The sequence below is a fragment of the Somniosus microcephalus genome, chromosome 5 (assembly GCF_052327205.1).
Source record: "Somniosus microcephalus isolate GS21.2 chromosome 5, FLI_Smic_1.0, whole genome shotgun sequence".
NCBI lineage: Eukaryota > Metazoa > Chordata > Chondrichthyes > Squaliformes > Somniosidae > Somniosus > Somniosus microcephalus.
Genome location: NC_140991.1, coordinates 127,083,280 through 127,109,433, shown reverse-complemented (window position 1 = coordinate 127,109,433; position 26,154 = coordinate 127,083,280). Strand labels below are relative to the sequence as shown.

General features: G+C 39.8%; 1 protein-coding gene across 2 annotated transcripts; it reads right to left on the bottom strand.

The window, feature by feature from the left end:
- Positions 1 to 846: 846 nt before the first annotated feature.
- Positions 847 to 24,028, bottom strand: nr4a3 (nuclear receptor subfamily 4, group A, member 3). Of its 2 annotated transcripts, none has more exons than XM_085988183.1 (8): positions 23,437 to 24,028; positions 20,024 to 20,274; positions 15,178 to 16,025; positions 13,149 to 13,278; positions 12,377 to 12,537; positions 10,199 to 10,398; positions 7,936 to 8,114; positions 847 to 2,434 (listed from the first exon to the last, which is right to left on the bottom strand). In XM_085988183.1, the coding sequence occupies exons 3-8, from the start codon at positions 16,021 to 16,023 to the stop codon at positions 2,178 to 2,180; spliced, it is 1,773 nt and encodes a 590-aa protein (XP_085844309.1). In that variant the 5' UTR covers positions 16,024 to 16,025; positions 20,024 to 20,274; positions 23,437 to 24,028; the 3' UTR covers positions 847 to 2,177. The 2 variants fall into 2 exon arrangements, with proteins under 2 accessions (XP_085844309.1, XP_085844310.1); XM_085988184.1 differs by having other exon boundaries at positions 20,107 to 20,274.
- Between the last annotated feature and the right edge of the window lie 2,126 nt (positions 24,029 to 26,154).

Here is a 26,154-nt window from a genome sequence, read left to right as displayed (position 1 = left end):
CGTGTTCAGGTTGACATTGGCTTTATGTTCAATTTAAATTAAAATATGTCTGTAAGTAATCTTTAAAAAGGAAGACCTAAAGCAGGTGAAATATTCTATTTGTCGTGATCAAGGAACATAGAAGGACTTTTAACTGAAACTCTCTTTCTCATTATGTAGCAAAGACAATATTGAAGTAGTCAAAGAATAGATCTGATCTAATGTAGAGATGTTTGGATTTTACATAACCATTTAGCTGTGCAAAAGCTCAACAGCAATACTGATGATTAATATGACTCATAAGAATACATTTCTCAGTATCAGAACCATTTTCATATTTTGATATATAAAAATCATTGTCACTTTAGTAGACTACCATGACAACACTATATTAAAATGTGTGGAATGCTGCCCCACCGTTTGCTGACAGTTTGTATTTATGTTAAGATATCGGGAGCAAGGCACATTTCCACCATCAATCGTGCCATCAGGGAAAGAAAGCTGGCTGCTCTCATAAATCCTAGCTGTCACCTTGGGCTACTTTCATAGAACTTCTTGCAGCCGATTATTGAGCAGTCCTGTTGAAGTCCGAGTAGCAGGTCTCTAGCCCATCGTCTCAACCAGGAGAAGGGGCACACTGTGGTCAGACATAAGATGGGGAAATAATAGGGAAAAGAAGTGCAAAAGAACATATAAAAATAAATTAATATCACATTTTTAAAAAATTATGTCCATTGACTTTTAAATTTTAGTTTTTATTCAAACAAAACTCAAGAAATAGGTGAAAAGTATCATAGTTAGACTTGGATATAATATAAATTGTGTGCACAAATATTAATTTCAAAGAGAATCCTCCAAAGCCAAGCATTTTCTGATAAAATGTTATTCAATTTAATATTTTAATTTACATTTCTGTCTATGTACAATGTACTGAACATTTGAAAACACACAGGTTAACACGATAAAACACTGTTGGATGCTAAAGGAGCACAGAGATGGTTTGTGAATACACTCTGTTGTCAAAAGCAAGGCACTGCCCCTTTAACAGCTAGGGTTCCTGAATTCAGCCTGCAGAGTTACTCTGAGCAACTGGCAATTGTCGCAATAAATACAGGCAAAGCCATTACAATAACATGCATATAATCTTTATACAAATAAAGACATTATGCAACAAAAGTATTTTGTATTAGTATATGGCATCAACAGTATAAACATCATACAAAAAACTTTTACGAACACGGAATGTTTAATGCAGCTGACTGCATCCCTTCTAGCACCTACATTCTTACAACTACAGTACTCAGTAAGACCTGCTGGGTTTGCAAAACAGTCTGGTGGATCAACCAATTCTGACTCAGAAGATCTTGCCTTTGCTGTACTTCAATATCCTTACGTCAAAACTCTATGTGATCATTCTTAAAACACTTCACAAAAGTTTTTTTAAAAATTAAAATGTGTTTTTTATTCCATATATTTCTCTTTCTAAGCAACGTGTAAGTGCTCTTCTGGTTCACAAAGTGTCCCCGCGTCATTTGTACATTGATCAGTACAAATATCACTATAATTCAAGTTCGGGTAACTTTGTCAGTAAAGTTAGTGCCAACAATTCCTCGTATTTCATCAAATTCTTTTAGTATTACAATAAATTAGAGTTTGAAAAAACAAAACCAACAAAAAAATCTTGAAGTTGTAGCACTTTCAAAAAATTGCACTTGAACGTGAGAGCCAACAGCCTTTTATCGCTGCATTCTAAAAACAGAATTTTTCATCAGAGGTGCCTCCTTGCACCACCACTTGCTGTACATATGACACATCAGGAGCTATACTAAAGGCATCAATCACAATAAAAAGCGTACTACCTTTGTAACAACTTTGTTGTTGACATTTTTTAATAAGTTTCCTATCAATCACCCAAGAACGTTGGGATGACATGTTACAGACTGAAAAAAGTCAGATAATCATTTCAACCATGACAGGTTTCGTTCCCAAGGTACCACGTTAGCATTCCCAAAAGCAGCAAGCAGACAGTGTTTTTAGGTATAGTATCCTGCAGAATGAAGCGCCAGGAAAAGTTCTTGGACGTGGGCAGTTAGTGCTGCTTTCTAGGGGACAGAGGCCAGAGCACCAGCTGTTGTTTTTGTCACAATCCACTTGGCTACTGAAGTGTGCGATTGCCAAGAAGAAAGAGCTGAAACATCTCAGAAAGGCAGTGTGTCCAGAAACAGCTTGTCGATGATGGCTGGAGGCGGCACCAGGTCCTCTAGTTTTAGGTAGAAGATGCGTTGGAGCCCCTGTGTACAGAGAGAACGTAACTGAGGTATGACGCCCAGCACCTTGGACAATGGCTGCCCTTTGTTTTCCCCAGGATTGCTGAATGACACGTGTTCCTTCAGGCAGCTGATGATCCGGGATTGCAACTCTTCCACTTTCTTTGGTTCTTTTAACCCATGACGATCTGTGGAGATATGACGGGCAATATTTACAAACAACTATTAAAATATTAAAACATTTTCTCTGCTGTTTACTCTCCCATCCATGTACTTTTCAAACATAGGCAGCCTAATTATAAAATTTTACCGATGCAATGGGTTAGCACATTGTCATTTTATCTTTGGAACCTTGTTTTAAATTTCAGTTCAAGCTCATGGGATGAAAGTTTCCTCTCATAGGCAGCTGTTAAGGTCTTGTATTTGGCCAGTCTCACTTAAAGAACCCATAAAAATGATTAGTCTGGGAAAATGAAACGGGTACAGTGATGATGCTTTTCTGAGACTGAGACAAAGGCACACGGTTGGGGCAGAATTATCAAATCAAATCAAATCAACTTTTATTGTCATTGTTAGTGCACAAGTGCAGTACAACGAAATGTAGGCTTGCGGCTCCCGAGAGTGTACAATTTGGATTAGGACACTTAAACATTTCAACATACATTTGTACATATATATTAGCATAAATATGACCATAATAAAGTGCATCGGCAGATGTGCAGGCTTTAGTGTTTATTTGTGGAGTTCAGTAGGATGACAGCCCTGGGAAAGAAGCTGTTCCTAAATCTGGTCGTACGGGTGCGAATGCATCTGTAGCGTCTTCCAGATGGTAGGAGGACGAACAGACTGTGGCTGGGGTGGGTAGGGTCTTTGATGATGGACCGTGCCCTCCGTAGGCAGCGTTTCTGATATATATGTTCTATGGTCAGTAGCCGGGTGCCGGTAATGCGTTGGGCAGTTTTGACTACCCGCTGCAGGGCTTTCCGGTCATGGGAGCTACAGCTGCCGTACCATACCGTGATACAGTTTGTCAGGATGCTCTCTATAGTGCAGGGTTTATTATTAAAGGGCTTTATTCTGAATGGGGCCTCGGTTATAGCTGATCTAGGAATGTCTGATACCAATTCTGGGTGTCCAGAATGCAAACTCTCTCAATGAGCACAGAATTCACCAAAAATATCAATATATTATATTAAAAATCCCATACAGGATGTGCGCTCCAAGCCCTCAACTTCTTCTATTATCATGCTTTTTGGTCCCACTTTAGTCTCCACTTTTCCCATGGTAAATTATTATGTCAACATTTCTCATTCAATTTTGCCATGTAAACTCTCAGTGTAATGGCAGGCTCTGGCCACTGGGTGCCACTGTGGAGCAAATTTCTGAATTCTTTCTCTCATTCTTCACCATCTTGTTTTTCTTTTATACACAGGGAGGTCATAAAAGTAATTGTGTTTTCCCTGTCCTAGTTGATCAGAGTTGTAAATATAAAAATTAGTTTCTGCTTTAAAGCTTCTGGCAACTTAGGGTGTTAGGGAGGATGTTATGAGGCAGAATTATTGGGGGATGGTAGGGTTGCAACAAATGAGCAGAGCAATGGGGAATGGAAGATGGAGGGAAGGGGGGGATAGAACGTTCCAAGGTGACAGCAAGGGTTGTGCGCCTTGGGAAGCAGGCATAGAGCAAGGTAGTTAGAACTCCACCATCTTGACACTGCCTTCCAGTACCACTGGAAAATATAGCCTGTTTCCTTCAGCAGCTCCCCTCCTCGTCACACCATCCACCACCTCACACATGAAAGGAAAAAAGAGAAAAATAGGCAGAAGGTGACACAGACACCAGAAAGCACTAAGAAAAGAGGAGACAGAGAGAAGCTGAACAGAGAGCCAGAGGATGAGGCAGAGACACATGGAGAAACACAAAAACAACAGATAGGTAAATGAGAGATTGTATGTGCGATTTGCTGTGAGCAATGCCATAGGAAATCCATTAGTAAACAATTTAAAAAGTGCTAAATTACAACAGCTTGAACTAAAATTTTAGTGCTGAATGCAATAAAAAAAACAATAAACTAAATCTCTAGAAAATTGATCAATCTAAAATTATGTTAAAGAAAATTTAGGATTTGAGTTTTATGGTGTGAACTAGGGTTTTGCTATAATAAAAAGCAAGCAATCCTTTATTAAAACAGAACAATCAAATTTTCTGTCCTCCCTCTCACTGACTTCCATAGAACATTTTTTTAAGCTGAGAAGATGGAAAGATCTGGGTCATGGGCACATCTATGACTGTGAAGATAATTGTACACAGACACATTATCTGAAACTTAAGGATGAATATAATAATGTTAAGACTAACAATCACTAAAATTAATCACAAGGAATTTGGAAATTGTAGTAGGGAGGTGACAAGAAAGATTAGAAAGACTAAAAGGTAATATGGAAATGATTAGCAAATAACATATAAGCATATAAAATAAAAGAATGGAGTGAAAGTACTCAGGGACAAAGAGGAAGTCTATTTGTGGAAGATGAAGGTATGGCAAAATATTAAATAAATGTTTATATTGGTTTTTACAGATGATGGTGGAACTCAGAACATAGCTTTACTGGAGGAGGAGACAGAACTATTGATAGTAACAGTAGGAAAAGAATTGGTTCCGAATACATTAGGAGAACACACGGTGGATTTGTCACTGGACTCTGAAAGCATGACCCTAGGCTGTTGAAAAAAGTGGAGCAGAGATAACAGAGTCCGGCCATAATTTTTCAATCATCCTTAAAGATGAAAATTGTTTCATGGGTTCTGAGCGTAGCCAACGCAAGACCATTGTTCAAGAAGAGCAAACCAAGTAACTATGGACCAGTTAATGTAACTTCTATTATGGGTGCAAACCCTTAAAGTCCATAAGTTGAGATATAGTTAGTAAATATTTAGAAATGTATGGGTTAAATTAAGGACAGCCAGCACAGAATTTGTTAAAGGCAAGTCGTGTCTGTCAAACTTCGTAGTTTTTTGGATATGGGGAATTCAGTAGATGGAGTGTATATAGATTTTCAAAGGTGTATAAAGGTGTCCCACAGCAGGCTTGTTATAAACATTCAGGCATATGTATCTGAGAAAATATAGCAGCATGGATAGAAAGTTTGTTGACAAACAAGAAACAAAGAAATACAGTAACTGAGTATTCCTCAGACTTTATATACATATCATACATATATACACACACACACACACATACATATATATATATATATATATATGCATATACATACACACATATATATATATCTAAATATATACACACCTATACATACATACACGCATATATACACACATACAGAAACATATATACACACAACACACACGCACATACATATATAAATACACCAACATTCCCGCTAAGCTGTGTGGCCGCGCAGCTGTCTGGAGGTTCCGCACAGCCCAGGGCCGGCTTTTCAAATGGGAAATTTTGCATGTGAAATTTTGAATAGGCCGCACAGCCCGTTAAAGGGACCGTGCACCCAAAAGAGATTAGGGTGAATATCGATATACATATACACACATATATAAAGGACTTCAGCAGGACTTACGTTAGCAGAATAGGTAAATAGGTGGCAGATTTTATTTAAAGTGGATAAGTATGAGGTAATACATTTTGGGAGAAAAAACAAGGAATGGGAATATACAATTAATGGAAAGTCACTGAAAGGTGTGGATGAACAGAAGGACCATGGGTATCATATACATAATTCCTTGAAAAGGAGAGTGCTGGGAGAGAAAAGTCATATAAAGCTCAATAGAATGTTGTGCTTTATAAATAGGAAATAGGGTACAAGAGTAAATAAGTAATGATAAATTTATACAAAACATTAGTTAGGCCAGAGTTTGAGTACTGGCTGGCGTGCAGGGCGAGGCAGAGACTTTTGCATCTTTTAAAGGAAAAGTGGATAATTAATTTGAAGCAGAGAAAGATACAAGGCTATAGGGAGAGAACAGGGCAATGGGATTAATTTTTGATTACTCTACCAAAGAGCCGATACATACACAGTGGGCCGAATGGCCTCCTTCTGTGTTGTAAACCTCTATGGTTCTATGATTGCTCTCCCCTCTCAGATGGCATGTTCTGATATCAATCAGCATTCACTCAATCTAGTGGCTTGGCTAAGAATGGGGGTAACTTGTAACTATGATCAGAAGATTCAAATGATAAGCCATATTGAACTCTAAGCCTGAGACCCTGATTGAGAAGCCAGCAATATAATTCCTAGGCAACTATGCAAATTGTTTCTTTGGTATGTACTGCGCTACTTTTATTGTTGAGCAATCTGGTCATGTGTAATGTCATGATGAAACTCATTTGAACTTTACCCAAGTTTTCTTAGAATATCAATTTCAAAACTTTACTTTGTACAGATTAGTAAGCACAGAGAGCAGCCTGGTTAATGAAATGTATGGCATCTAGTAGCATCTTGTATTTAAGAACATAAGAAATAGGAGCAGGAGTAGGCCAATTGGCCCCTCGAGCCTGCTCCACCATTCAATAAGATAATGGCTGATCTGATCATAACCTCAAATCTTCTATCACTCTCCATCCACCCGAACCCATGTGATCTCCCGGGAGAGGCAAAAAACCAGATAAAAAACTCAATGGCCAATTTGGGAGAAAAAATCTGGGATTTGAAATGGTGCAGTAATACCACTTTAAGATATTGACCCAACACCGGCATGTTGATGGCACTGAAGTTCGGCTTGTGCTGGCATTTGTCAGCAGCTAGGCTCAGACCTAATCAGGACAATTTGCTGGGAAGGGGACTTCACCTCAAAAAAGAAAACTGAATAAATCCAACTGGGTCCATCGCCACCATGCCTTATATTAGCGGAGTGTGGGGCAGCTTTGACTTTGGTCATCATAACGAGGTATTTGACCTGTTTAATTATGTTTTCACAGATGAACTGAAGCAAAGTAAAAAGGTCAAAAAGAGAAACTCAAGAAATTAAAAATATTGCTTAAAAAAAGGTACACAGGGTCCAAAATGTATTTCTAGGTTACCTATCACTGATAAACTATGGATACCATTATTTATTCAGCAACTGGAGATCAGCATTCAGGCTACAGTGCAGCTGTCGGTATCACACACTCAGTCTGGAATTCCTTGTGGAATCCATATGTGATCTAAGGGTTAACCTAAAATATCTCAATGCTTATTTCTCATGTTTAATCATGTTTACATAGCTTGATTCAAATTGTTTAGTTGTCTGAAACTTTTGAAACATATGAGAGTAATAAGAAGTAGATCCGTACAGAGATAGTAAATCATCATCGCTACCTGACAAAACAAATGCTTGAAGAGATCCTCTGCACCTATGTGACTGAACAGCTGGACATCTGAATTGATTTGTTTAAAAAAAAAGAAAACAAAACCGCAATCTGCTAATGCATATTCAACAGGGCCCCAAGCAGAACCCTACAATATGCAACCATCAAGCCAGCAAAATAGTTTTCAATTGTATTCAATATTAAAACTAAAACACTGCCAGCACAGACTCAATGAGCCAAAAGTGACTGTGATTAAAAAAACATAGCATAGAACCATAGGATAGAGAGGTAATGAGCATATATCAGTCCTACAAATCATGTGACTACACCACTGCAAGATTCTGGAAAAAAAAGATAAATAATTCCTACCTGTGATCATAACTAGAGCTGCTAGACATGCAAAAGCTGAGACATCAAAGTTAAGGCTTTGTAAATTTGTAGAGAATTCCTTGATTGTGTCGAGCCATTCACCAAATCCACGAAGGCACTGAAGTCGATGCAAGACAAGTCCATTACAGAATACAAACTTATCCTCTGCTGGAGCAGATCTGTAAATAATTGTTAAAATGAGTTAATGAATTGTAACATTATAATCCTACAATAACCTTTGCAACATACAATCAGCAGTGGTCCACATTCTACAAGAGTTTAAAAATTATAAACACTCACTCCTCCAAGAGAGGCTTTATTGCAATTATTCTTTGGCTATAACACACCAATATATATTACATTCATGGTATGCAGTATCTATGACAGCATACATGATACAGAGTGATAGCAAGTGAGCTTTATAGAAGATGGCCCTGTATTCTGATTCTGGAGAATAGCAATGCACTGTTAGGGTGCACTGCTGCACTTTCTCACTGATTCAGTTAACATTTGGTGTGTTTTAGATGTACACTATAGGTTATATTTTAGAAACTTTGACACAATGAATCTTGTATGATTTAGTTACATTCCAAACACGCTCACTTAGTCAATTATTTGGTAACACGCTTACTTTGTCATCATTTCACTTTGCCTGTCATTCAATGACATGCACATTTTCTCTGCCACCTGGAGTCATCTCAAGCTGATATTCATTAGAATAAGCAGCAAAAGTAAGAAACAAACAGTAACTGTATAACAAACACCAACCTTAACATCTGTTACACATTACTTATTGAAAGGAAAGATTAAAAAAATTGTGAATACTGCCAATTTGAAATAATGACAGAAAATATTGGTAATGCACACGGTCGGTCAGCATCTAAAAGTGATTGAAAGTTGAATGTTTTTGACGTTCTGATGAAAAATAACACTGGAAATGTTAATTATGGCCAGAAATTTCCAGAACTTCACTAGCAGTGTGGTGGAAACCCTGTTTACGTGCGTAAATGGAGTTACTGCTACAATTCCGGCAAAGTAATGTGGCGAAGTGGGAGGAGTCCAGAGGAAATTCCTGGCCTATCCTTCATTCTCTTTTACATGGTGAATAACTTCCGGTGCATTTCCAACATTTCAAAAAAATTATAGCACAGAATTTGCGGTCAGCGGCACAGCAGAGGGGTTCACCGCTGGCCCCAAAGTAAGCTTTGCACAAAGATCGCGCAATCTCTGTGTCGAGAAATTTGGGTTTTACGACGTTTTACTCAAATCAACGTAGTATAGTGGGAATCTCATAGTGCGAGCTGCTATGACGTTAAAAAACTGATTAAGCAGCCAATCAAAACGCAGAACTCTCACTGACAGTGAACCACAAAGTGAGTAAGCTCTTAAAATTCTAAACTTTTTAAAATGTTATAGAGAGCAAAACAAAGATTGGAGCTCTCACATGGGGAAAAGGCAAACCTGAAATAAAGATGAACAAACTTTTTTTTTTTTAATTTAAATGTTTTAACAGTTTCTTTAAAAAAAGTGTAATTAAAAATGGATAAATTTGACACTACACAAAATTAAAATTAGTTTTTCAGGGCCATAACCTTTGTTTAACTATCAATACGCTGTTAAAACCCAGTTACATCTAATCCCTTTGGGTCTAACTTTTAGTGGGGAATTTAACAGCGTAATTACTGCAGAAGCGCCTAAATTTTTGTCTGTTTCCCTGATTTGAGAGATTTCACTGATTGCCGGCTCTGTGGGGGTGGGGGCACAGTGCAACCTGTGGAGGAGCAGTGAATGACAGACCGCAACTTCAGGATTTCCACATTAGGCTGCACATGCACTAAATCCTGAAGTTGCGGTCAGTTTCAAAGGCGAAATGACAGCGAACGCTGCCAGTTCGCCGTCAACTGGACCACAAATTCTGGGCCATTATCTTTAAAAATCAACATTTTCTGGATTCTACCCACCCCCCCAAAAACTCAATTCCAATTCCTTTCAAAGTTACATGTAGTTGTTTACAGCCTATATTTTTACAATGTCAATACTTTGCAATTTACAGGAAGTGTATTTACAGAAGGGGAGTGCTGTGAAGTTCATTCTATAATCACATCTACAAATAGGGTATTGTCATCTAAACAGGATTTTCCAGCCTGACAATATGCAGAACCTTTTCAAAATATAAATTTCTAGTGGTTCATTTATTTTAAATGTGTCCTGTGTAAGGACTTTGAATTTGGTGCAGTGTTTTTTTTGAAACCATCAAATTTACCTGTGGGAGAGTCTCAGTACAAAGAGTTCGAGGAAGGCAGATTCAATGAGGAAAGTCTGATCTTCCGTAGGGAGATCACTAAATCCTGGTATTTTTTCGGCCCAGCTCTGAGTGATCTCCATAGAGGTGGCAAGGAGGCCGTAGAATTGATGCACATACTCAGCATCAGCTCCAGCTGTGGGCTGTTCAGTAGCACAGAACTGCAGGGAAAAACAGCAACATGTCAGTGAAGGTCACTTACACAAATTTAATTTCTCAAGTACACAATAGCAGGAGGAAATAAAGAAGTTCAGATGCCTTCTGAAAGGAGCTGTTATTGACTCTAAAAAGATTTGTGCTAAAATTTTGTATCTTGTTAATGAAAGAAATTACTTGGGTCTTTCCTATATTGATCCTCAAAGAGTTTTTTTCAATTTCATTAGGTTTCAATTTTAGGGCACATCTTAAAAGTTAGTTATGTTTAGCAGGTCGCAAACTTCACAACTGACCTCAAGCCAAAATGTACTTTCTGGAAAAAGCTTTCAATTGCTAGTAATATTCAGCAATCTTCCTCATTCTAAATACAATATCCAGGCATAATTGAGAATCTTATATTTCTCCAATATACATAGATATAAATACTTGGAAAAGGTTTATCTACATTGCTCAACAGGCATTTTAAATCACAAACTAATTGAAACATGATCAAAAGCATCTTAGGCATTCCTCTGAACTGCACACATTTGAAAGATGATATTAATATTATTTAAACAATTGCAAATACAGGTCCACAATCCCTTATCCGCAATTCCGAAATTCGAAAAGCTCTGAAAACCGAAAGTTTTTTCGTGGAGCGTCACTCGTGTGCACGACATGACCCGACGCAGCCGATGCTTGACCCACGCAGGTGTGAGGCGTCAGTTGTGTCTCAGCGCTGCTACCAGTCACACGTGCATCTGCTGCTCTCTGATATTTTTTGTTATTTTGTGATTTTGAGTTTAATTTCACTGTGAAAATGTCAAAAAGAGCTGCAGATACCCCTACCGTTCTGAAATCCGAAAAAATCCGAATTCCGAAACACATCTGGCCCCAAGGGTTTCGGATAAGGGATTAATAACCTGTAATTCAATAGCTATTGCTTTGAACAAAAATTCTTCATGTGTGTGTTATCGAAATGAGTAAGTTGCATTCAATTATATACCATTCTGCAAACTTTTCTTTCATATGCCATCTTCAGTTTTGACCAAAGACTGTTATGAAGAATGAATAGTAATGAAACAATAGTAAAGTAATGAAGGTTTCTACAGAAATGTTTGCAGTGAGGTCAATGTTGTATATCATCAAGCCAAGTAAGAAGTGCATTGAGCTGATTTTGAGTTTGCATTTTGGAATCCAAAAAGTTTCCAATGTTCAAGAAGTGGCTAAAACCTGGTTTGCTGCTGTACTAATGGCAAGTTGTATTGTTGGCCTAAAACTGAAATAAGTCGGTTGTAAATTTAATTACTGGAACATTTTCCTTACTAAACAGGTAAGATAACAATTTCCTTAAAATATTATAATGGACAAATCACTTTGGCATCAGTTTTTTTTTAAAATACATAATAATATAACAATGGACAGCTAAGCAAATAGCTTGTTTCTTGTAAAAAATAGAAACAGCATTAAGAAACTTTGAAAACGTCAAATGAGAAAAATGTTGTGACTTCCCACTAGGAAATCTTGGGATAACTGTTTAGGTTTGTTGCCCCATTGGATATATTATGGAACTTTCTAATTAAAAGGTAGAATACACAATGTTATCAGGTACCATAATGTTTGCCAATTGGCCCCTAAACATTGATTAGTTATTTGTAAATAACACATATACCTTCAATTGGCTGTTTTTGATTCAATGCTGTGTAACACAGTACAGTACTCTAGATCAAAAAAAGTGATTTTTTTCCAGATTTTGTTCAGAAAGATTATAGAAAAATAACATGTGAAGAATATGTCCTGAAACCATAAATAATTTAAAGTGTGATGGAATGTTCCACAGCCTAGTGTTTAATATCACAAAATAAAACAACCGCTTAAGTAGGTGTGATCTAATAATCAGCTCAGAGCATACATCGTTTCATGGTAGCAGCTATTGTTGTTGCTGGTGTTGAGATGCTACCTACTTCCCTCACTGTGTTTACATCTATGTGGACCCTTGCTTACCTGGGAGTAATTGTGGCTGCTGGGAGTGGAGTCTACGAGTGCCCGCACAAGAGCGTTCATCAAACTGATTGGGGGCGAGGGTGGGGATGGCTCCTGGAGAGGGCTCTTTGGTTTGGAGGGCAGACGACCCCTTCTCCCTTTTAAACTATCTGTACGGACCACTGGAGAGAGAGAGAGAAAGTCAAAAAAGTCCATATACAATCACAAACCCTGGAGAAAGTGAACAAACGGAGTTATTAGGATAACATAAAATGAATGCCTTCAAACTTCTTGGCTACAGTATAGTTTTCAATCAATTTACAGATTGCTTGGAATGTGTGTCAAAATGGTGTTTGTAACACTGCATTGTAAAATTTAAAAACAACTTTCCAGATCTAGGGATTTATAATTTCAGAAAACGTTAAAGCCACATCTCGATTGGTATTATACTATCAGAATGTATTGTGGCTTTGATTTGTGTTGTTTGGGTTTCCTGTTCGGTTCATCCAGAAGAGTCTATTACCAGGTATTTACAGCATGCTTTTGAAGATTGTGAAAAAAAACTATAAACAGGAAATGCACAAAACCGACCGAATTTGGAGGGACTGGTTAGTTAAAGTGATTAGATTGGCATTACACTGCTTTCTCCAAGCAAATCACCGCCAGTTACACAATAAATTGTCAACTGTTAAAACCTGGGTGTAAACTTTACCATTTCGTTAAAAGGGATGGGGAAGGGAGGGGAGGGGAGGGGTTAGGAAGGGTTTGCACCAAGATAACTGCCAGCTCTCACCTTCTTTAACCATGCCCACGCTGAGACATTTCTGGAACCTGCAGTATTGGCATCGATTGCGCCGCCTCTTATCCACCGGACAGTTTTTGTTCGCCAGACAAACGTATTTTGCATTCTTCTGCACCGTCCTCTGCAAAGAACAAATATTATTACAGGATGTTTTCTTCTCTTGGAAAAAAAACGAGGAGCTGACAAAGCACACTCTAATTACAATATGAAATGCGCCAACGCCACCCGGATAATTAGATAAAATTAATTTCCTAACACGTTAGCCTGCAGGAAAAACAATTTTACTGGTGTTAGCTCCTGACAAAGAGAATCAGCCAGATTCGTGCCGGAGAAACTCTCAAGGGACAGGCAGCTTTAAATGATAGAATTATTTCTGAAATTACCGGGTCATCACATTATACCGTTGGGTATAATATCCCTCCCTCTTAATATACCTTCGGGGATCATTTTCCACTTGGCTTATTCCCGTGGTGATTACTGACCTTATTAAAAGACATTTGAAATGATTTGGGGTAGCGTTTCTTTAACCAACACTGCTTTAAAAAATAAAAACCCTAGCTTGGATTTCGCTAATCAAGACTGATCAGTACAATTTCAATCACATTCGGAGTTAGAGTTTAATTAAATACTATACATCTTGATAAAGAGAAATAGCTAGACTATTGCTAACGGGTTAAGTTAACGGTATAGAAGTGAAAGGTGCTTCCTGGCAGAGAGCGGATCATGGTTCATTCTTCACAAACGAGAATAGGGAACCCCCCTCGCATGCTCGCTTACACGGGATCCCCAACCAGACTGGAAAAGTTTGTTAAATCATTACGTTTACAACGCAATAAAATATAGACTATTATTATAATTATAGATTGCCCGCCTTTAGAAAACGCCCTTCAAATGGTGGAGTTACAATGACTCATTAAGCGAATTAATTACAATTAATTATGAAATGTTTTATAGTATTTTCTAATCTATCAGTGTCAGAGGAAGGTAGAACACCTATTCCTCACCTGAGCATCTTTGCAAACCAGACTCGCCTCCTGCACCAAATATGACAGATTATTCCAGCCATCTGATTGCCAAAAGTGAATTGTCTTATTCTGAAATTGCACCACACCTGTTCCGTGCATCTCACATTGTGTTAGCTAGAACTTATTTTTATTTCTAAGTTCTGGCTGCAATTATCAAGAATCAGATATCATTTTAGAATGCTATTCAATGTGAGGCTGTATCGCATGCTTGGAGGTACAGTACAGCAGGAGACATGAGTTTCTACAATAAAACGCAGGAGCTCTTTACAAGAGGTTGTTAGTACTTGGTTTTTTTCTAGTATTTTCATTTCAATCCCAATTAGATTGGTGTTTTTAAAATAAACTTCTTGGTAATTCCGTTTGTGATAACAAGGTGTTCTTTCCGGATCCTAAGATCCTGAAACTTTCTCGGTTCCAGTTTTGCCTCAATCACTTTAATACAATTCATAAAGTATTTCCGGTGACAATGTTTCCCTTTGTACTGATAGTTAGAAATGATCGCCAATAAACCATTGCACAGTGTATAACTGCCGTCCCGATGAGAACAGGGAAGGGGCTTGTTTCAAAGCCATCCCCTGATCTGCTCCCTGAAGTGTGTTTATTAAAGGATTTCTTGCCTTTTCAAGCATTTCATTTCGACAGCTGCATTCTTAACGTGTTGCTGGTTTAGGATTCGTGTGATTGCTGGTTGTACTAAGATCGGATTGCTCTTTCCTAACGCATTCCTTCTAAAAACTTCCCACACCAGGTATGTCCCCATGCAATTCCGTTTACTTTCATCGCTGACCAAGTTAAATAAATAACGAGTTCAACTTATTTCAAATTACGCGCATTCAGAAAGTTATCTTGTAGATTGTAGTAATAATGTATTATTTATTTGAATACTTGGCACACAAGATGTTTTTGATCTTTACAATGTGTTGTTTACCTTTGCGAATACCCACACAACATGCATATTGGAGGGATATCTTAGATAGAATGAAGGTGCACCGTACCTTAAAAAAACCTTTGCACCCCTCGCAGGTCCTCACCCCATAGTGCTGACAGGCTGCATTGTCCCCGCACACAGCACACATGCCCTCCGCAGAGGAGGAGCCCCGGTTCGGGGGAGACGGCAGGCTCTGGGTGCTCTGACTGAGAGGCATTGGGTGGAAGCTCATAGCCGACCCCTTGACCAAATGCAGCGGGTACTGACGCGTGTCCATCACAGACTGTGCAGAAGCACTCTCGGCTCCCATGGGCATGTTCAAGGTGGGCTCATAACACATGTGGCTGCTGGAGGCTGGAGTGTGTGGCGGGGACTGCTTGAAGGCAAACAGCGGAAATCTCGGCGGGGCGCTTTTCATTGAGGCATCCAAGATATGACCTGTGGCCATGCAAGTCTGGGTCACTGGAGGCAACGTGTGAGGCTCATCCCACATGGATGTCTGTGGAGTTGTGAACTGAGGCGTGGTGGGGGTTGATGGGGGAGACTGCTTGAAGTAAATGGAGGTCGATGGCATGATGTCCTCTGTTTGATGCTGGATCGATGGCTGGTAGCTGTGATGGGGGGCATCTTCCAGTTTAATAAGGGGTCTCTGTGAGGAAGAAGAGTGCATTTGATACACGCACGATGGTTTGAACTCATAGCTACCCGAGTAGCCCGTCTCCATGAATGTGCTGAAACTGGGCAAGGAGGTGGTGGCTGTAATTTCGGTGCTGCCCAGGTCCATGCCAAACTTCATATAGGGGGATTCAGTATGCACCAAGTCCGAGCTGTAATCCCCACCATAAGCGTAACTCTGAGCTGCAAAACTGGCACCTTGTGGCGAAGAGCTGTACTGGGCTTGCACACAGGGCATGTCTGAGAAGAAACAAAAATATTGAAATGACTAAAGGTAGCAGCACTGAGAAATACACTGATTTGCTATTACCCCACAGCCCGGCATGTACTGAAATTGCTGAGGAAAGGACCCGTTATTACACAAGAGAACTCACCAACTGCAATTGCTCAGGGTTTACAGTTCTATTTATAATGCCGTCTTTTTGTTTCCTGCTTCATTACCACCCTATAAAAAGAATTGAATTTCACTGGCACATTTTACCTTTATGGCTACACCGTCTATGTAAGTGGTATTTAAAAGAGATTAGGATTCCTCTGTATTAGATACGGCACCGTCTTACTTAGTTCACCAATGACTTAAAAGTCCACAGTGCAGATTGGAGATTGACTCATGCCTCTATCCACAGCGACCACTGTGTGACAGTGCATACTTACGAGTATATCCACGGACAACTGTATTTGTGGCCCTGCTATATGCACTTGTAGTACTCTGGATTATAACGTTGTGTGTGTGCTTCCTGTATATTATTGTGTATCTGCTTGTATCAACGGAGTGATAGACGGTGACCATTGGGTATGTTTCGTTCCAAGAAAATCAGCGACAAAACAATGTCTGCCTAGGGTTGGGAGGTGGGTCGTACTGGCCACTGTGTACGGTATAAGTAAGATTCTTTTTAAATATTAAATTATTTTCTGCATAACAACTATTAAGCACCAGATTACTGAATGATATCTCCGTTTGCTGACAAGCTGTAGGCTGCTGAGCCGATCTCCGGGAGCGGGGCGAAGGTTTGAAGTCAGATAGAGGTGGATTCGGCCTCCTATCAACAATACGTACGCGGTGTGACTAAGCAGAGATATTTGTTACAAACAACAGAAGACAACATTTCCCCTGCGAAACACAGGACGCGTGCTTTGAAATTAATTTGGCCAGCAACATCTGAAAACGATTACAAGTTCGAAGCCTTCAATTAGCCCAGGTAGCTGCAGCCACACGCGCTGCCCATATTACACCAGGAAGTATCAGCACTGCATTCAGTGTGTCATAGATCAATAGTTTGTTCGAAACGATCAAGGCAGGTGTGAGAAAGGAGCCAGTTAGATGAAAGATAGAATCCAAGGAGTATGTACAAAAATGGGCAATAGAAAATAATTTATTAGGACTGAGCAATTAATGAGGTCAAGTTCTAGTCTTCAACAATAAAAAAGCAAAGTGTATCCAATGGATAGATTATTTTAAATATTACAGTATTACACCGAGTCAGCGCAACACATAACACAAATTCATTGAGAAAGAGGGGGTAGGTTTGATAACACATCAGTAAATTGATTCAAGCATTGTCTGTTATGTGCATTTTTTCTGTATGTTTGTGGCTTTGTTGCACACTTGTCTATACTCAAGTCTGTCCATATATAGACCCCTGCATGTATGTAGATTGCATTTATGTGTAGAGCCTTGTGAACATCATGATTTTTATTTATATAGGTTTTTATTTGTATAGTCATCTATATATATATACTTAGAGAGAGAGAGTTTTCTGTATATATAGACCCCTCTTTATATGCAGGGTTTTGTATGTATAGACCCTGGCATATATATGTAGGGTTTTTTTTCTATAGAGCCCTGTATTAATGTAGGTTTGTGTGTACACAGACCCCTGGATATAGGCAGGTTTCTATATGTACAGACCCCTGGATATATGTAGGTTTCTATATGTTCCGACCCCAGGATATAGACAGGTTTCTATATGCACAGGCCCCTGGATATAGACAGGTTTCGATATGTACAGACCCCTGAATATAGGCAGGTTTCTATATGTACAGACCTCTAGATATAGACCGGTTTCTATATGTACAGACCTCTGGATAGAGGCAGGTTTCTATATGTACTGACCCTGGGATTTAGACAGGTTTCTATATGTACAGACCCCGGGATATAGGCAGGTTTCTATATGTACACAGTCCTGGATATAGGCAGGTTTCTATATGTACAGACCCCTTGATATAGGCCGGTTTCTATATGTACAGACCCCGAGATATAGGCAGGGTTCTATATGTACAGACCCCTCGATATAGGCAGGTTTCTATATGTACCGACCCCAGGATATAGACAGGTTTCTATATGTACAGACCCCTGGATATAGACAGGTTTCTATATGTACAGACCCCAGGATATAGACAGGTTTCTATATGTACAGACCCCTGGATATAGACAGGTTTCTATATGTACAGACCCCGGGATATAGGCAGGTTTCTATATGTACCGACTCTGGGATATAGGCAGGTTTCTATATGTACAGACCCCAGGATATAGGCAGGGTTTTATATGTACAGACCCCTCGATATAGGCAGGTTTCTATATGTACCAACCCCGGGATATAGACAGATATCTATATGCACAGACCCCTGGATATAGACAGGTTTCTACATGTACCAACCCTGGGATATAGGCAGGTTTCTATATGTACAAACCCCTGGATATAGACAGGTTTTATATGTACAAACCCCTGGATATATGTAGGTTTCTATATGTACCGATCCTGGGATATAGACAGGTTTCTATATGTACAGACCCCTGGATATAGGCAGGTTTCTATATGTACAAACCCCTGGATATAGACAGGTTTCTCTATGTACAAACCCCTGGATATATGTAGGTTTCTATATGTAGCGACCCCGGGATATAGGCAGGTTTCTTTATGTACAAACCCCTGGATATATGTAGGTTTCTATATGTAGCGACCCCGGGATATAGACAGGTTTCTATATGTACAGACCTCTAGATATAGACAGGTTTCTATATGTACAGACCCCTGGATATAGGCAGGTTTCTATATGTACTGACCCCGGGATATAGACAGGTTTCTATATGTACAGACCCCTGGATATAGACAGGTTTCTATATGTACAGACCTCTGGATATAGGCAGGTTTCTATATGTACTGACCCTGGGATTTAGACAGGTTTCTATATGTACAGACCTCTAGATATAGACAGGTTTCTATATGTACAGACCTCTGGATATAGACAGGTTTCTATATGTACAGACCCCTGGATATAGACAGGTTTCTATATGTACTGACCCCGGGATATAGACAGGTTTCTATATGTACAGACCCCTGGATATAGACAGGTTTCTATATGTACAGACCTCTAGATATAGACAGGTTTCTATATGTACAGACCCCTGGATATAGACAGGTTTCTATATGTACAGACCCCTGGATATAGACAGGTTTCTATATGTACAGACCTCTGGATATAGACAGGTTTCTATATGTACAGACCTCTGGATATAGGCAGGTTTCTATATGTACTGACCCCGGGATATAGACAGGTTTCTATATGTACAGACCTCTGGATATAGGCAGGTTTCTATATGTACCGACTCTGGGATATAGACAGGTTTCTATATGTACCGACCATGGGATATAGACAGGTTTCTATATGTACAGACCCTGGGATATAGACAGGTTTCTATATGTACAGACCTCTAGATAGAGACAGGTTTCTATATGTACAGACCTCTGGATATAGACAGGTTTCTATATGTACCGACCCTGGGATATAGACAGGTTTCTATATGTACAGACCCCTGGATATAGGCAGGTTTCTATATGTAGAGACTCCGGGACATAGGCAGGTTTCTTTTTGTACTGATCCATGTATGTACACAGGTTTCAGTATGTATAGCCAACACTTCTACTAATTCTCTAGATTAAGGATGGAGAATCCAAAGATTTGCCACCTATTCTCGTGATCTGCACCCGAGGTAACCGCATATCCAAATTATCCTCAGGCAGCAAAAGTACAAATAGAGAATTGAAGTGAAAATAAGGGAAACGAACAGAATGGATCGATAAAAGAATGAAAAGACCCGAAAAATAACGAAACGACAAGAGAAGGAAAAAGAAAAATAACTTTCCCCGCCAACACCTGCCCAGCGACACTGACGCATCTTCGCCAGCCTCCCCCCACAACACAAGGCACACAGAGAATCTCCTCATTTTGCAACGAACCTTCACGGGTTTGATACACTTGCGGGTGTATTCTGTTGTTTACATACAACCATGTAGCCTCCAGTGTGTGCGGCAGTGTGTACCTGTGTGCGCTGAGGGAGGGAGATATTTAGCTCGCTGAATGTTGGCTCGTTGGGCTGCCAGAGGCTCGGCCGCTGTGGGTGTGTCGTCTCCGGGCTGGCCGCTCTCGGCTGTTGGCTGTACTGACTCGGAGCTCCGGCTCGGCGGGGAAAGCTCTTCCGAACCAAGATCTACACAGAGAGAGAAAACAATAAACAACAGAGCCACAAATGAAGCGCTCAGCTTCCTTTTGTCCAGATCATTTAAAAAATGAAAATCAGATACCTAAGACATCAGATGATGGTAATAATTTATAATCCTTTACAAAAGATTGTACAATAGCAAAGGAACGACGAAAACACCGAGACATGACGTTGTTACGATCGTTGCTGACCACACAAATATAACTTTTTTTTTAAAGTCTGTAATGAAAATGACTGCCTCATCAAATTTACCTCAAATCGCACCGATTTAAGATACCAGTCCTGGTCAACAATGTGTGGATATCGGTTCAGTATAGCGTAAACTTAACTGACTGGAAACTCAACTCAAACTGGAGAGCTCTTGCACTAAGATGAAGTGGTACACCGCGGAGTGCTGTCCCTCAGCTCGGACCAAGTCACAGAGCGATGGGTTGGGAAAGTTAGCAAATGCTTGCTGTCTTCGCTCAGCCACTCCATAGATCTCTCGGATGTCAGAGTGGCTCCTTGTCGCTCTCGAGTCTGACAGGTTACGTGCCAGCCTTACGTTCACTGCACACACTCTCCATGTGATGTCACGGTGTGGAAACCATGACTTTCCCCGTGGCTGGAGATCACCTCGCATTCTACTAAATCACGGGATTAAAACACATTCACCAAAGACCTGGGGCATTATTAAACGCGTAGCATTTAATGTTTGCTACCGTTTGCTCCATTCATAGCAAGGAATCCATCTCCATCAGCGGAGCTCCAGCGCCCCCTCTCAATTTATGTAATCCGACGTCCGCTCGTCAAAACTTTCCAAAGTTACAATAAACCACCATATACTTTACAGTATGTGTAACAAGCTTATAACACAGCAACAACTCCACTTCACAAGCGTTTACACAACAGATCTTTACTGAAAATGTTTAGCCAAACAGTGCGGCCTTACAATCAACAACTCGACCAAAGCTACGAGTTTAGTATCAGATGTGGTGAAAATCATGATAATCTCCCCCCTTTATCGTGACAATTATATACCATGATGATATGACCTATTCGTGATAAATCAACTGGAGATCGTGGTTGAACTAATTGTACTAAAGCCTTTTAATGCGGACTCTCTTCCACCTCTTATGAAACATGTAGTTTTCTTGGAAAATGTAATTCTACAATATCATGGTTACCCGCACACTCAGATAATCAGAGAGCTTTACTCTGGGGCTGGGTCAGGTATGAAACCGCGGCAAGGCGTTTTCATACAAGTCCTGTCCCTGCCATCGGAAAGAGATTGTCACATCCACTTCTCACCCGCGCGGCTTTACTTCACAGAAACCCGCTGCGGGCCAATCCTGTCTGTAAGTCGGCAGAGGAGATGCCGAGTTCTGGGTTATACTGTCGTCGTCTTTTACTCTTTTATATCTTACACGAAAGGAAAACATTTTTTTTCCGAATACCTTTCTCCTTAACTTCTAGAAATGATCTTAGTAGCTTGACCCGTGGTGTGTAATCCCGTTTTAATTAATTAAAGGAACCTCTTGCAAGGCTATATTTAACAATCAGTTGCTCAGCTCCCTCGGTTGACTCCTTTGCACATTATTTTCCCTCAGGATGAATGCTCTAAATCAGCTGGTTACCTAGAGAACAGCCAATGTCTCTTTAAACATCCGCCTTATTACCAGCAGCCCCATCTCCCATACAGCAGCCGGCCATAACATTAAGTGCGGGGACATCTACATTTGATATAAATTATTAGAGAAAAACTACTCTTATCAATCGAGGTTTCTTTTAAAAAGGGAATTACAGACGCTACTGGAAGTCAGAAATCGTCGCCCATGGCAGTGTAGGGTAATTAAAGAGAATTATGAATGATTAAGTATGTGTTAAATATATGAAATGAAAACAAATAGAATCGGCATAATATGCACTTGGAGCATTGGGTTTTCATAGATAACGGCACATGTTTGTACCACCTATACAGTCAGGGTCATACCTAGTTACGGATAACATTGCCCAGGCCATTATTAAAGACTCCAAATGCCTCACTACCAACAGATTCAATACTGTGAATAACATTTTTGTAATTTCAATAACATTTCGCAGGAACGTGCCAAAATCACCACAAGTGGCTAAATGCCACGATAAAAGATATAGTTAGTATGGAGTTATATAGACTTGGTAATAAGAGGTTTTGAAAACAGACATTCCAGTTGATATCGTCCTTGGAATTCTACTTGTGACCCTGATTAGAAACTTTCCCAAATTCACAAACTCGCCCGTGTCAAGCCAGCGCTTGGCACCGCTTCAGGAGAATGGAGTTTATATTCTACTGGCAATTTAGGATTTGGACTGTTGACTCGCCCGCATGTAGCCTTATTTACATTTACACTTTCGTCAATAAGAATATATTTCAAAGCGATTCTATTGAAAATTCCAATTTAAATACCCCATGTATACACATATACACACATACATATAAGAACGTGCTGCGCTTACTGCTTCTGAATATTTATTACTGAACAAAAAGTAAAAGTTAAACAGACCCGCTTCTGAAAGTGAAACTATTAGTAAAAAAAATGCAAAAACATTTGATGCCAAGACTAGATCCAGTACCTTAGATGATCACACGTGCTGGGTCAACCGAGTCCACAATTAGACGTGGTTATTTCTTAACTGAAACTCCGAATATCGATGGCCGTATCCCGAACCGACGTGCAGAATGATAATCAACACTAATTCTATTCCAAAGCGCTACATTTCAACTTTATAAACAAACCCTCTTCAGAATGAGATCGCAGTGGAGTCAAATAGACACTAAATAACTGTACACTTTCACTGGAACAAAGCTAATTATACACACAGACAAGTGCAAGACAAATCGCATCTATTCATCACATCATAGCAAACACCCAGCCTGCAGCATTACATTACCATGACAACTACCAGAAATACCTTAATACCCGCTGATCTCCGATTGTCACACAACCCAAAGCGGCTGATTAACCCATAAATTCTCAAGACACAAGGGACAGGCATCAAAGCACAACTTCCGAAGTATGTTCCAATCAGCGTTAACAAAAAAAATCGCTAAAGCTCATTGAATTGTAGTTACTTGTTCTATAGCATACCCATTGTAACTTTTATGGTGTCCAGTAACTGATTGATACGTACTTGATTGCTGTGACGGTTCCGTCTTTACATATAATCAAATAGCCTTCCAAGTTGCGTGTAGGCGTCCAGTCCTAATCATGGATGTTACAGAGAAACTTGTCTTTAAAATATCACTCCCAGTAAATGATTCAGTTGTAGTGCAGATCCGGATCCTCCTTCTTTACGCGAGTTGATCAAAAGAGAAAAGTGTGTGAAACTCTTTTCTTTGCCCCTCTTTCCTGTAGTCTCTCCTCCGATTGCAATGTGCCTTTGTTTATGTGCAGACAGATAACAGTACAATTCCTCACTTTGTGAACGTCATTTATGTTTAAGGAGGGGGTGGGGGTTTGCAAAAGCTGCTCGCCTATAGGAGGAACGCCGGTATCTCCATAAGAGCGGCTGGAATGCAGTAAACGTCAATTGTGACGCCTCCGGGCCGTGCACGTCACGCCGTGGCACGTCACGTCAGCTGTCCCCTTTTCTGTATTGTGTGTGTTCAAATTGGTCTTCTGAGAGTCTCTTGCTCGGCCCCTGAGTCGCGCGCCCCGCGCTCGTGCGCGCACAAACAGTATGTGAAAAGATAACGAGCTGCTGACAGGCTGCAGAACCAGGCGCTCCACTCTCCTCGCGCTCCTTTATTATCATTTATGAACCCCGCGTCAGCACGTCATCGCTCCAAGGCGCCCAATCGCTGCGCGCCATTCACTATGGAACACCACCCCTCCGTGCCTCAGTCAGAACCACACCTCTTGGCTGCTCGCGCCGGCATTATGGACCAATAAGAGCGCGGGAAGTCAGGCGCGGCGAGAAGGGCGGTCTGGAACTCGTGCGCGTGAGAGCGCCCCGCTGACGCACGGCATTGACGCAAGCTGCAGCTAAATTTAGCTACACTGGGCCAATCCGTCGATTGAGATAGCACAGATCTCATTCATTTCTGGGGCGTACCGTTTATTTTCGGAACTATTTTGTGATCCAGTGAAACCAAATATAGTTGTGGATAGGTATTTTTAGACATAGCCATCTCGTTTTGTTAATGTTCAGAAATACTCACTGCTCTTTTTACACAACCTTAATACAGATTGTAGCTACTAGTGGAGTAATTATTACGTTAATTCCTCATAATACCAGAATTGTCTCAAATACAATACTAGTAATCGCGAGTGTTTTTGGATAAAAGCGACTATACAGTTTACTGTTCATTAATTGCGGCACCTTTATAAATTATATCACGATAAGATTTATGTGTTTATTTTTTCAGTTTGTTATGTGTACTGTAGTAGTGTAATGAGTTTGGACGCGTGCTGGGAAAACCTGTGCATTTATTTTAGTAACCAGTTAAAAACGGAAGTTGGAATAAATCGAGCATTGGGGAATTTATTAAATTTAAAACACTTTGGATTCCACTCTTTTAATTATTTAAACAATAGACACATTCTTGTAATTTTGCCAAAACGCCCTTGCTTTCACACATTTATTACGCATTAACGCCTTACGTATTTAAAAAAAATGCTGTGTAGACTTACTACGTTCGAGTTATTGCTTCATGGGACGTTCCAATTTTGTTTAAAAGTGAGCTTTTTGGAAAAAAAATGTTTATGTTTTAATTCCATTATTGCATTAGACGGTTGACCAGTTCAAGGGAGAGTCTTATTTAGGAAGCGTTGCGGTTTGGCAGCGTCACCGCAGTGCCTGAGGCTTTTGGCAGGTGAGTGAGGTGGTGAACCCTTGTTCCACTTTATAAATAGGCAGACGGAAGGGAACGTTCCTATTACGCACACGCGCGGATTACGTAAAGGAGCGTGTTCACATTCGAGAGACGTGTGATGACGCAGGCACGCAGCCACCACGCGGTTAACTTCCGGCTAGAGTTCCAAAAACAGCTTTTAACCTTAACTCTGGCGATTACATTTTACATAAATGTTTACATTATGCAGAATTTATTTACCATTTAAGATTCTGTCCACAGAAAACATGAATAATGAATACTTTTTTTTTCTGATGAACGGCCCGAGGGAGAAATAAACTTGCTTGTATAAAGTAGTGTACTGCACTAGATTTCTATGGTGAGTATAACGCATGAGGTTCTTTTTATAATCGTCTCGTTGTGGCATTACTTAAAAACATTTTAAAAGGGAGTTTGAACTTCTTTCCTACAGAAATACTCCACATAAGACCTATTTCATTTCTTAAAGCAACATTTATTTTGACTTACCATAGTGACTTGATTACAGTACTTTCAAATAATGAAGTTGCTAATAAACAATTTAATGCTTTTTCATTTCGAAACGTTTCAAAGCTAATACATTTTAATACAACAGTAACCTCTTTCCTCTCTGAATATACCTTAGCAGTGTCTTGGAATGTGAAAAAAGACGCCACCAGATTTTCAGCATGCTCGAAACAACAGAAATAATGAAGCACTGAACAGGTGTTACTTAATAAAATCGGCTGTATAGTTTCCATAGGATGTCTCAACGATGGAAAAAGCAACTAAACAGTTTATCAACCTTTCCAATTACCAGCACTTTTTTGCACTTCACTCTATACAGATTGCCACGGGGCAACAGCGTGTTAAAGATGTTGCGCAGCATTGAGCTTTTAAGGATAATTTCCTCTTTATATTTACGAGTTCACAGATAATATTGGAGACATGGAAGTGACAGCAAGGTAGTAATCTAATTGAGTGGTTCAAATGAAATCATAAACCGTGACCGTAACGTTCCAACGGCTTAGAACGGT

Excerpts from the sequence above, each read along its gene's own strand:
- nr4a3 (XM_085988183.1), bottom strand. The coding sequence starts at position 16,023 with ATGCCCTGTGTGCAAGCCCAGTACAGCTCTTCGCCACAAGGTGCCAGT. Across the intron at positions 8,115-10,198 it reads GTACTGAGACTCTCCCACAG|ATCTGCTCCAGCAGAGGATA; the intron begins GTAAATTTGATG and ends AATTATTTACAG. Across the intron at positions 2,435-7,935 it reads AGCTCTAGTTATGATCACAG|ATCGTCATGGGTTAAAAGAA; the intron begins GTAGGAATTATT and ends ATATCTCCACAG.